Source organism: Vespa mandarinia, chromosome 7 (assembly GCF_050613455.1).
Source record: "Vespa mandarinia isolate Hongniang chromosome 7, ASM5061345v1, whole genome shotgun sequence".
Classification (NCBI taxonomy): Eukaryota; Metazoa; Arthropoda; class Insecta; order Hymenoptera; family Vespidae; genus Vespa; species Vespa mandarinia.
The window spans coordinates 7,787,501-7,800,000 of NC_140816.1; the positions used below are offsets into that span (position 1 = coordinate 7,787,501).

Consider the following 12,500-nt stretch of genomic DNA (forward strand, 5'->3'; position numbering starts at 1 on the left):
TTACACATAATTTGCCTGTCAGTGTAATAAATGTTAAATAAAATCAAACGACGTCGTACATTAGTTTTTGCGATAACAAGGTTAGCATTAATTACGTCTATTATCGTTTATATGCGACAAAGTTTATTTTACGAAATCGACTGATAAGGAGAATCAAAAAATCTATGTAAAATTATTATATATATATATAGTTTTTTTTTATTTTTTTTAAATTTTTCATTAATTATATCGAGCATACGATAAAGTTACCATTATTTATGTTGACTTATACGCAATGAAAGAATTAAAAAAAAATTGACTGATAAGTAGAAAAACAAGATGTACGTAAAATTGTTATATACATATACATTTTTTTGTTTTTATTTTTCATTTTGTTCATTTTTTTCATTAATCACATCGAACATACGATAAAGTTATCGTATTCATTTACGTGACGTACAATTTCCAGGCTAATAATAAAATAAATTTAATGATTCACGTAGAATTGAATGATAATAATATTTCTTTGGAAAATATTCTTATATTAATTATACGAAGAGTACGATTAAATTTATTTATTTATTTATTTCTTAATTTATTTATATATGAATTTTTTTTTTTTTGAGATATCCTGTCAAATAAGAGAAAAATTTATTAAAAATATATGCATGGACTATACATGTTAATAGATTCTTTTTTTGATCGTATATTTGTGGGTCGAGTGGTCTCTCCAACGCTGCATAATATAATGAAGCTTTAATTGCTTGCAGCAACTAGAACGGAGATTGTAGGTATCGTATAGAGTGGGTGGTACTCAGTTATATCCCTGTTCTCCTCGGAATTATCGATCGTAAAAGAAAGTTTACCAAAAGGATTTCTTCTTGTATTTCTTCTTTCTTTACCTTTTCTTCTCTCTCTTTTTCTTTTTTTTTTTTGCATCTTTCCCTCCTCCCTCGCCCACCCCCCTTCCACGCTCACCGTTTCTCATCCTCCTATGCTTTTTAATGTCGTTTTCCTTTTTTTCTTCAACCAACTTTCTTCTCTTTTCTCTTTTCCCTTTATTTTTCTTTTCTATTTTTTTTTTATTCCACGTTCTTTATCCCCCTCAATTTCATTTTCTTCGAAATGAATTATTATTATTATTATTATTATTATTATTATTATTATTATTATTTTTTTTTTTTTTTTTTTTTTTCTTTAAAAACAGGCGCTGACACGTTCCTTCATTTTTTCGTTCATTTCTATTTCCGATAGTTTTACGAACCGTTCATACATACCATGCATTTGTTCGTAGATTTCTTTAATAATGATTTATTTATATATATATATATATATTTTTTTTTTTTTATAATATTACATATTATACAAAAAGATCGTGAAAATGACAAATTTGTATTTGTTTTATTCCGTTATCTAATACTATGTCTAATTCATATTAAGATCGTCGATCTGTATTAAGCTTAAATGATTTATATCGTTGGAGAGAGAAGCGCGTGAGGATGATGAGAGAGAGGTAGTCGAGGGGTGTGGGAGTGGAGGGAAGACAGTAGGAGAGGGTGGTACAAAGCAAGTTTTAATCAGCTTAATTCTAACTTAATTTTATCTTCTCTTTTTTTTTCGAGCTTTACGTTTGTCCAAATAGCATTTATTGTGTTCAGTCATAGTTGAAATCGGATCAGTTTTTTTTTTTTTTTTTTTTTTTTTTTTTTACGTTTCTTCATCTTCTTCTTCATCTTCTTCCTCTTCTTCTTCTTCTTCTTCTTCTTTTTGTAAAGTGCATGCTTTCAATATGGCAGTGTATAAATATGCGAAATAAATAATATAAAGGAGACATGATTCACGTAGAAAAAGTCATGGTTATATAGCGTATAAGCGAGATTGTTATATGGTGATAATAATATTTCAAAGAATTCGACGATAATATTATGTCGTGGTACTTTTATCGTTCGTGAGAGTAGACTTCATATAAATGACAAACAGTATTCTCCCAGCGAGTCGAATGAATTCGTAAAAGGAAAGAAAGAAAGAAAGAAAAAAAGAAAGAAAGAAAGAAAGAAAGAAAGAAAGAAAGAAAGAAAGAAAGAAAGGGTATAATAAATTTACAAATTTTTAATAAGACAATCATACGCTTTACGAACATTATTTTCTTTTAATTAAGATTTTAAAATTGATTTATCTTATTTATTTCTTTTTTTATATATAAAAAGAAAAGATTTATTGACACGCAATCGATTGACAATAAAGGTGCAATAAATTTATGATATTTTTAATAAGATAACATCTAGCATCTAGAAGATCGCGCGAGTTTTATTCGAGATTAAATAGATTATTTTTTTATTTTTTTATTTTTTTTTTCTTTTATTTATTATATAAAAAATCATTCACGCAATCAATGTGTAATAAATTTATTATGTTTTCAATAAGATAACATTCGTGGTCTCGAAGATCGATTTTCTTCGAGCTTAAACTGAATTATCTATTTTATTATTTATATTATATATATATATATATATATATATATATATATATATATATATATAAATTTCCTCGTACTTAATAAATCGTTAATCAACGTGCAAGAAATAATTTTATAAGAGTTTTTAACGAGATAACGTTCTCGCTTAATAAAATTTAAACTCTTTATTTTTTTCTTTTTTTTTTATAAAAGAAAAAGAAAAATCTTCGACCAATTCACACTGAAATAAATTTCTTTTCTTTTTTTTTTTTTTTTACCCCACAGAGAAAAGAAAGAAGTAGTAGAAAAGAAAAAAGAAAAGAAAAAATTGAACGAACGAACAAGCTTTTTATATTATCCTTAAATAATTGGCGACTCAATAAAATTTCAATTATCGAATTTTTTTTTCATTTCGTTTGTTTTATTTTAAAAGTACATAGATAAATTTATGTTACGCTCGTAAGCATGAAGTTTAAACGCCGTAAAATAACCGTCCCTACATACAACCCTGAATAATATATGTCAGTATAGTAAGCGTTGTGTTTTTGGCGGTAGACCGGCCAAACGAACACGCTCTGGGAATACGAGAATTGCTATTAGTGTGGTGGTAGACAGAACGTGGACCGTCTGGATGGGATGGATCGTGATCTTCGTAGTAGTAGTAAGTAGTAGAGATCTCTGCTTGTGTCAGACGGTACTTTATATATATATATATATATATATATATATATATATAGAGTGGATTTAAAAAGGAAATATAAATATTTTCTCTTCGATCCGATATTTCTATTATTTTTATTTATTTTTCTTAATATTATTATATAAAAAAAAAATATATATATATATAAATATAAAAAAAAAAAAATTTATTTACGTTCGGCATTTGTTTTACGATTTTTTTCTCCCCTATTCTATTTTTTTCTTATCAATTTTCTCGAAAAAAATTTATTAATTTTCTTATCGTTATTTCATATTACAATTTTCTTTGTTTTTTCTTTTCTTTACTTTTTGTTTTTTTTTGTTTTTTTTTTCTTTTTTTGTTATTGTAGATCCAACGTAAATAAATAATTTTCTAATTCTCGAATGTCGTACGAACAAAAAGAATTTTTTTTTTTTTTTGTAAGAGATACTGTACTATTAGATCAACCCCTGTAAAATCGGTTTATCAGTCGAGCGTTCAAGTTTAGGGTTTTTCGAAAGTGAAAGAGGAATAAAAAAAGAAGAGGAAGAAAAAGAAAGAAAGGTGAATGGAAGGCGGGAAAATATATAGAACGTTGGAAAGATACACTCGTAGAATGTTGAACCCTCGTACTCACGTACACATAAACGTATACATATATATATATATATATATACATACATACATGTACACATAAATTCACATTTTAGCTACTACGAGAGTGGGCCCCTTGCATTTCGGGAATGCCAGTTACCCCATCCCCTTTAGTCCCTTTGCGTTCCTTTGTACATGTCTCCCTCTCTCTTTCTCTCTCTCCCTGTCTCTCTCTCTCTCTATCCTTTACTCTTAGCTATCCCTCTTTTCACTTTCTTTAATTTCGTTTTCAAGCGAATTTTTAGAGCGATCAACCGGAAGGCTTTATTAAACCGAATTTCCGAAAACTTTGACCGAGAGTTTCCTAATAAAATTATTATAAATGAAACTGAAGGAGGATCTAACCCTTTTTGTATTTTTAACGCCTCTCTTTTAATAAGATCATCGATATAATTCTTATCCCATTAGAATTAAATTATTCATTAACCTATGAACTGATGATTGTGTCTTGATTGTTTTCCCCCTTTTTTTTTTGTTTTTTCTTCTCTTTTTTCTCTTCTTTCTAAATATTTTTCTCGTCGGACAACGTTATCGCATAAAAGGAGGGGAAACAATCCAAAGAGAGATGTAAAAAAGAAAAGAAGAAAAAAAGGAAACAAAAAAAAAAAGAAAAAAAAAAAAGAAAAAAGCGTGAGGTCTCTTAAGTATGAAATCTTCCTTCGATAATAAAAATCAACGATCAATGGCGTTATCGCAAACGCCGAGGTGATCTACGATCCGTCCTTACGACCCTTTAAATAAGGGATAGAAATAAAACCATGAGTCAAGATAAATAATTACGCGATTATAGTCGATAAATGAAAGACCGAAAATCGGATCTTGGGGAATTTGGAGGATGAAAAGAGAGGGAAAGATAAAAGGCTGAAAGAGAGAGAGAGAGAGAGATAGTAAATAATGAAAGAGAGGAAAAAGATATTTGGGAAAAGCGAAGCGTAGCGAGAGTCAATCAGAAACGCAAACAACGGAGTGTCATATTTTCCCTCTTTTTTTTTCTCTCTCTCTTTTTTTCTTTTTCGTTTATCCTTCATCTTCTTCTTTTTTTTTTCTTCTTTTTCTTTCTCATCTTCGATTATCAACTTCGTCATCATCTTCGTACGCCAGTTTCAAGACCCCGCAGTGCGGAAAGTTCGTCCACTGGAACTTCGAGAGATTCGTCGAACCTTCCATCCCCCTTTTAACCTCCCCAAATCTCCCTCTCTCTCTCTCTCTCTCTCTCTCTCTCTCTCTCTCTCTCTACCCCATCCTTCCCGCTGTTCCTCTTTTACTCCCTCTTTCCCAACTCACTCTCACCCCACTCCACCCCCACAAATCACCCTTCACGTACGTCGTACTTATTCGTATTACAGTTCGACTTGGAGTTCCTCCAGCTTTTCCCCAACGGATTGTTGTCCGCCATCCTGTTTCGAGAGTTTCTGATATGCGACAAAGATAGAATTCCGTAAGGTTTGAGAGAGAGAGAGAGAGAGAGGGAAAGAGAGGGATGAAAATATAAGTAGTAAAGAAAGAGATAGAAAAATGTTGGATGATCCACTTGAACGATCGAGAAATAAAGAGAGAGAGAGAGAGAGGAGAGAGAGAAAGAGATAGGAAATCTCGGATGTCGTAATGATTTTTCAAATTGTCTTTAAACTCGTATTCGTAAAGTCAAGTGAGTAGCAAAATCGAATAATCGATTTTATATAAGAGGATAAAGTCCATTCGTTCGTTCGTCTAAATTTTTATTTTTCTGTTCTATCTCGTAGAAACTCTTCTTGAAGTGCTATCAGAATATTCTCGAATATCGATGTTTCTTTTTTCTCCCCTATCGATGAATTCTCATTATAGGAATGGCGAATTTATGTTACCGAATCTTGTTATCAAAACGTCTTTCCAATGTTGCACTCTGTCATGGTTTTATGGCAAATGAAATCGAAGTGTCAAGATATCTATATACATAGATATATATATATATATATATATATTCAGATATATACATACATACATACATATGTATGTATATGTATATATGTATATATATATATACACGTAATGTACTTACGTGTATCTATATATGGTTTCGTTGAGCGTTTCTTATCGATTTTCCGATAGGCTGTCACCATTTGGAAGGATAAAGTCAGAATGAGTCATAGTATCGAGTAAAATGCAGTTGCATAAAACTGCTAACTCCTACGATCTAGGAGACTTTATTCACTCTTTACAGGTTGATTCGAACCTAGATCTAGATTGATGTTCACCATGACCATTCTTAACGTGCCGTGTAATTCGTTTCTTCTTTTTTTTTTTTTTCTTTTTTTCACTAACGCGAGGGAAAGAGAAAGAGAAGGATAAAGATAAAGGTAAAGAAAGAAAGAGAAAGCTTTGAATCGCACTGATCTCTTTTATATTTATCTTCCTCTCTATCTCTATCTCTATCTCTCTCTCTCTCTCTCTCTCTCTCTCTCTCTCTCTCTCTCTCTCTCACGTTCTCTTTTTCAAATTTAGTCAGAAAAAGGTATCGTGATATTTGCGTATGACGTTTCTCTTTGATAGTATTTTTGTCGATAGCTAAATCTATCGGGTGTCTCTATTCATTTTATCGCTTTTCTTTTCTTTTTATTTTTTCTTTTTTTTTCTTTTTTTTTTCTTTTTCTTTAATCTCACATTACTCTCCAATACATTTCTTTTTTGTTACGTTCGAAAGGTAAGAAAAAAAAAAAAAAAAAAAAAGAAAAAAGAATGCAATTAATATTAATAAAATTTTATTAACAAGAGACATGAATATTCAATTAAAACTCATTCTCCCTGTCTCTCCTTCTCATCCCCTTTATCCAACTTAATCAAGTTTTCGGACCACTCCTTTATTTTCTCTCTCTCTCTCTCTTTTTTTCTCTCTTTCTCTTGTAGCTTTTGCAATTAGCGTGGAACGCATTTCAGCGCGTTACTTTCTTCGTTTTCACTGTATTTCTCTTGGTTTACCCGGTACCGATTTACTTTGCATATGAGTGTAGATCTCACACGGACGTTACACCGTCTATAATCTGTCTGCTCGTTTTTCCTAATGAAACGCAAACGCGCTCGTCCACCTGGCTGTTTGCTCCCTGAAATTGTAATTTCGTCTCTCTCTCTCTCTCTCTCTCTCAGTCTCTTTTTATCTCCTCACCTTATTTCACTTATTTTTCAACCTTGTCTCTCTCGTATCTCTTTCTTCGTGTTTTTCTATATATATTATATATATAAATCTCTCTCTCTCTCTCTCTCTCTTTTTTATTCTATTTTTTGAATATACATACAAATAGTATACTTCTTACTAGTTGAATATATAAATAAATAGAAAAAATGGAATCATATAAGTATATAAATTTTTTATGAAAATTATTCGATGTACTCGTTGTTTAATTGCTTCAAAATGATTTTACTTTCGTTTCACGAGAAAGAGAAAGACAAAGAGACAGAGACAGAGAAAGACAAAGAGAGAGAGAGAGAGAGAGAGAGGGAAAAGACTATCGATTTCTCGATATTCTCTCTTGCCTTCGTTATGCAGCTCGGCCAGATTCGTTAGAGCTGTAATGTGATATACACCCGGTATATGACGTTACAGCACGACATCAGCTCTTTCCTCCTTTTTTAGTTTACTCGAATCTACATGGTGTTTTTCTTTATTTCTTTTGTTTTTTTTTTTTTTTTTTTTATGCATTTTTATATGTTCCTTTGTTTGTTCTCTCTCTCTCTCTCTCTCTCTCTCTCGTCCTCTCTTTTTCTTTTTTTTATGTCTTACATTCACCATACAATTTCTATTATTTTTTGGTCGTATCACTCTTTTTTTTTTTTGTTTCTTGTATTTACGATCCAGTACCATTCACATTTTTCTTTCTTTCCTTTATATTATGGAGAAATGTTTCCTTGGATTTTTTTCTACAGAATTTATAGAGATTTGTTCGAGCGTTACTACTTCCGGTAAATGGGATAAAACGAAAGCTTTTTTTTTTTTTTTTTTCTTTTCTTTTTTTTTTTTTTTAAGTGTTATATAAATACATCTTTTTCTCCTTTCCCTTTTCTTTTTTCTTTTTCTTTTTCTTTCTTTCTTTCTTTTTTTTCTTTTTTTTTTTTTTTTTTTTTTTTTATTTCGTAGAAACATTTCTTGAAGAAAAATTGTAAAAGTAATTTATTTTATACCTGTTACCATTTCATAAGGAGTACGTTTCGATTTCTATAGAAAGGTTTTTATAGAATTTATAAAGATTTGTTCGAGCGTTACTTCCGGTAAATTGATAAAACGAAAAGTTTTCTTTTTTTTTCTTTTTTTCCCCCCCTCCCCTCCCCCAAAAGTATTCTACAAATAGATTCTTTTTCCCCATTTCTTTTTTTCCTTTTCGTAGAAATATTTCTTGCGTAGAAATATTTAAAATAATTTACTTTGTAGACGCGATCTTTTCATAAGGAGTATAAGCACCGTTAAAAGGACTCTATAGAATTTATTGAGATTTATTCGAGCGTTACTTCCGGTAAATGGATAAAACTGAAAAAAAAAAAATATATATATATATATACATATATATATGTGTGTACACATATTTATTTTTTCTTTCGGAGAAAATATTTCTTAAAAACGATATTAAAAATATTTTACCTCGTACGTACGATCTTTTCATAAGAGGTACCCACCGGAAAAAAAGAAATTTAGCTGGCATTTTCAGGCGGACGAAAATTTTAGACGAGGAGAAAATAGGTAGGGATATGGTAATAAAGGAATGGGAAGGAGTAACGTCTGAAGGGCTGAAACGAAAAATACAAGAGAAATGCGCGCCCCGAGTCTCTGTTTGTGTATCTATAGTTACATACCTTATGTCTCTAAGTGGACGATGTACGTATTTATGTATGTGTATATATATATATATATATATATATATGTATGTATATGTATTTGTGTACGTGTATATGCTGTTAGTTGCACTTATAAATCGCTTAATCGCTGCTTTTCACGGATCACGAAGTTTAGGGAAAACTTTTTTTCCCCCTTAGCCCGCAAACCTCTTACAACCACCTTCGGTTAACCTTTGAACTGTTCTCCACTTTGAGCACACTCGAAACACGCGAAACGCCCGCGATTTCTTCCCTTAACTTAGCAAGTCACGAAGAAATAGGAAGCTCTGCTTATTTCTCATTTATAATATTTGATATAATTTAAACGTTTTATTTATTATAATTAATCGAAGCGTGTTAAAAAGAAATTATGGTATAGTATTTTTTGCATTGTTAAACTTTCGAATCATTATATTTACTTTTATTTATTTTTTTATATATATATATATATATTTTTTTTTATATATATACACACGATATAAAGAGAGCAAACGAGAAGGGAGATATTATTTATTACACATTCGAGTCATTGTTATATTTAATTTAATTAATTAATTTATTTTTTTTTTTTTTTTTTTTTGAATAAAATTAAAAACTCTCAATATTTTCTTTTCTCCCATTTTCAATAAGAAAAATTTCAAGGATAATTTTTCGTAAGTATCGACGAAAAAGATATTTTGCAAATCCCATTGTTAAAAAATTTCGATACGCGGTAACGAAACGCGAAAATAGATTTCACAATGTCTACGGACAAATCTCGTTCACGTAGTAGTGTTCTCGAAAGTATCGGATGGTAAAATCATTCGCTTCTTTTCACTTTGAAAAAGTCCCGGTCGCGACGAGAAAACGGAAACAGACGACACGTTTCCGTCTCGTCCAACTCCGCATAATCCATGACGGCTTGTCCATTCTGTAAAGAGAGACGAGAGATCGATTGGAAACGTATGAAAAGGAAGAAAGAAAGAGAGAGAGAGAGAGAGAGAGAGAGAGAGAGAGAGAGAGAGAGAGATAGCGAAAGCAAGAGCGATAGGGGTAGACAGGAGAGGTAGAATGTAAATGGTATATAGTAGAACAGACATCAATATATATATATATATATATATATATATATATATATATATATATATATATATACACATAGAATCCAGGCTAACCATACGCGAGATCATTTCTATCAGGACCATTGATAAAACTTTTATTCGTAATAATATCATTCAATTAATTTTCCTAATTAAAAATCGAATCGTACGTTCAATCAATTTCCTACATTATTTTAAATACATGGAATCATCAACCAACGAAAAGTAACCAAGTGAATGTTCGTTCATTCGTAAATTCACGATGTTAACTTAAATTATTTCAGAAATCTGTTTCAAATCTAATAAAGCCTCGGCCCAGATATAATCCTTCGACATTGTCGAATCAAATAGTGGATACGTGATAGACACGTTATGGATGATTAAGTCCTATAATCGTGAAAATTGTTAGATATTACTGTATATATCATTGGTTATAGCCTAAGGATATCTCTAATGTAACCAGCACGATCCCGTAGGTATATATATATATATATTCTCCTTCCTTATCCTTAATCCTGTATCTACGCCCTTTACTTTCATCCCCTACTCTCTTTCTCTCTCTCTCTCTGATATGTGTTCTATTCTCGATGTCTGGTATCAGGATTCGACTGTTGACTCGAATTGATACGAAGGAGTGAGAAAGAGAGAGAGAGAGAATATGCTAGGGTATAATGATCATCCGATGACGCCTGTCAATATGTTGCCTCGAGTTTTTGATTACGTTCAGAACGATGTTGATGGTAGTAGTGGTGGTATTAGCATGGCGAGGAGGGTTGGTGGGTGGGTGGATATAGATAGGTGTGTGCACGTCAACAGACATATATATACATACATACATACATACATACATACATATATAGAAAATTTGTGTTCGTATCACGTTCTATCGAGGGAATCACAGGATGATGTTCGAGTGAGAAAGAGATAGATAGATAGATAGAGGAGAAAGGAGACGAAGATTAAAGCGATCACACGGACATCGATTGCACTCGCGATTAATGCTCGCTCGTAACCATCCTTCCTCTCTCTTTTTTTCTACCCCCTTCACCTCCTTCTATCCTCCGTTACCCATCCCTTTTTTTTTGTTTCCTTCTTTGTTTGCTTGTTGTTGTTCACGATAGGTTTTCGTATTAACTGGCGCGACGTATCACTCTCTCTCTCTCTCTCTCTCTCTCTATCTATCTTTTTCTATCTTCCCTTTCTTCATACTTTTTTTTTTTCATTACTCTAACGTCTAACGGAAGGGATCGCTTTTCTCTCTCTCTCTCTCTCTCTCTCTCTCTTTTTTTGGCCCTAGGCTATTTCGACGGCACCACCTCCAGCCGATACTCATTCGGCTTTCATTTTCAACTCTCCCTCTCTCTTTCTCTCTCTCTCTCTCTCTCTCTCTCTCTCTCTCTTTTTCAAATCCACGGATGTCGGCTGAGTTGCTGCTTCTTTTTTCTCCTTGTATTTTTCTTTTTTTTCTAGTTTTTGTTTTGTTTGTTTTTTTCCTTTTTTTTCATTTTTTTTTTTTTTTTTTTTTTTTTTTACGTATGCCTAGCTCATTGCCAGACACTATTGTTGTTGCGCGCTATCTCTCTTTCGTCCTCTTTTCCGATCGTTTTCCTTCATCGTTAGTTGTAATTTCTACTTTTCTTTTTCCTTTTCTTTTTCCTCTCTCTCTCTCTCTCTCTCTCTTTCTCTCTCTTTTTTTTGTAGTTTTTAATTTTCGCTTTCTTTCTTCTTATTCGTTTTTTTTCGTTTTCTTTTTCGTCAATACATCAGCCGCGTGGTACTGATGGCGGTAAAACATTAACGATTCGTGTTCGATTTTATGATAATAAGACGCAAGGGAGTTCTTCTCGGGACATTAGCGAGATTGATAACGTATTGTTATCACGAGTGCTCGATTTACTCACCACCCTTATACATCCCTCCTCCCGTCTCTGCTACTTTATTCTCCTTTGATTGATGGTTCTCGATGTAAAAATAATCTTCGAGTTACTTCGTTGGACTCTTTAAGAGATTCTATTCTTCTTTTTTTAAACGCATCAATTCTGTGAGTCGAAAAACAAAAAGAAAAAAAAAAAATAAAAAAAGAAGAAAAAGATGAGACTCAATCCTTTTTCCCTTTTTTTTTTTCTTTTTTCTCGAGAAAAAAACAAGGAGAGAGAGAGAGAGAGAGAGAGAGAGAGAGAGAGAGAGAGGATATAAATTTTATTCTATTTTATAATTTACTGTATTCGTTGCTTTTTTTTCCTTCGTTCGTTTTATTTTTATCTTCGTTCGGTAAAAAATATTTTCAAACGATAAGCACGATTTTTTTTCTATTTTTTTTTCTTTCTCTCTCTCTCTCTTTTTTTTTTTTTTTTTTTTTATATTTTCGCCTCAACTCTAATTGGTAATCTTTTACCGATCGAAGAAATGTTGATACGTTCGATGTTTATATTTTACGCTCGAAGTATTCGCGAAAAAAAGACAGAGGGTGAGAGAGATAGACAGACAGACAGACAGAGAGAGAGAGAGAGAGAGAGAGAGTGAGAAAGAGAGAGACAGAGAATAACATATTCACCCTTCGCTTTCGTCATTTCACCGTTCGATGTATCGATCTAACGCGTTAAAATACATGGATCGGTCGACGAGTTTTCCTTTTTTGTCTCCCGTTTTGTTACAAAAATGAGGGATGCGTGGGAAGGGTGGATCAGACACACATAGAGAGAGAGAGAGAGAGAGATTTAATACTCGTTTGATCGTCGGGTGTTCGATCATGCTCTACTTTCCTCTCACATCTCGATCGTTATTCGATCCGCATTAATGTGACGTTATCGAAACG

The 12,500-nt window shown here is 31.9% G+C and overlaps 1 protein-coding gene across 2 annotated transcripts in view; it reads left to right on the forward strand.

Moving 5' to 3' along the window:
• The window catches only part of hwt (SH2 domain-containing adapter heavyweight), a 179,108-nt gene that overhangs the window by 69,602 nt on the left and 97,006 nt on the right, over positions 1–12,500 (forward strand). The window contains exon 2 of one of the 2 annotated variants that reach the window (XM_035870832.2): positions 2,990–3,095. The exons of the other annotated variant lie outside the window; for it this stretch is intronic. Coding sequence (XP_035726725.2) covers positions 2,990–3,095 — 106 coding nt within the window. The remainder of the gene's footprint in view (positions 1–2,989; positions 3,096–12,500) is intronic. 2 annotated transcript variants of the gene reach the window in all.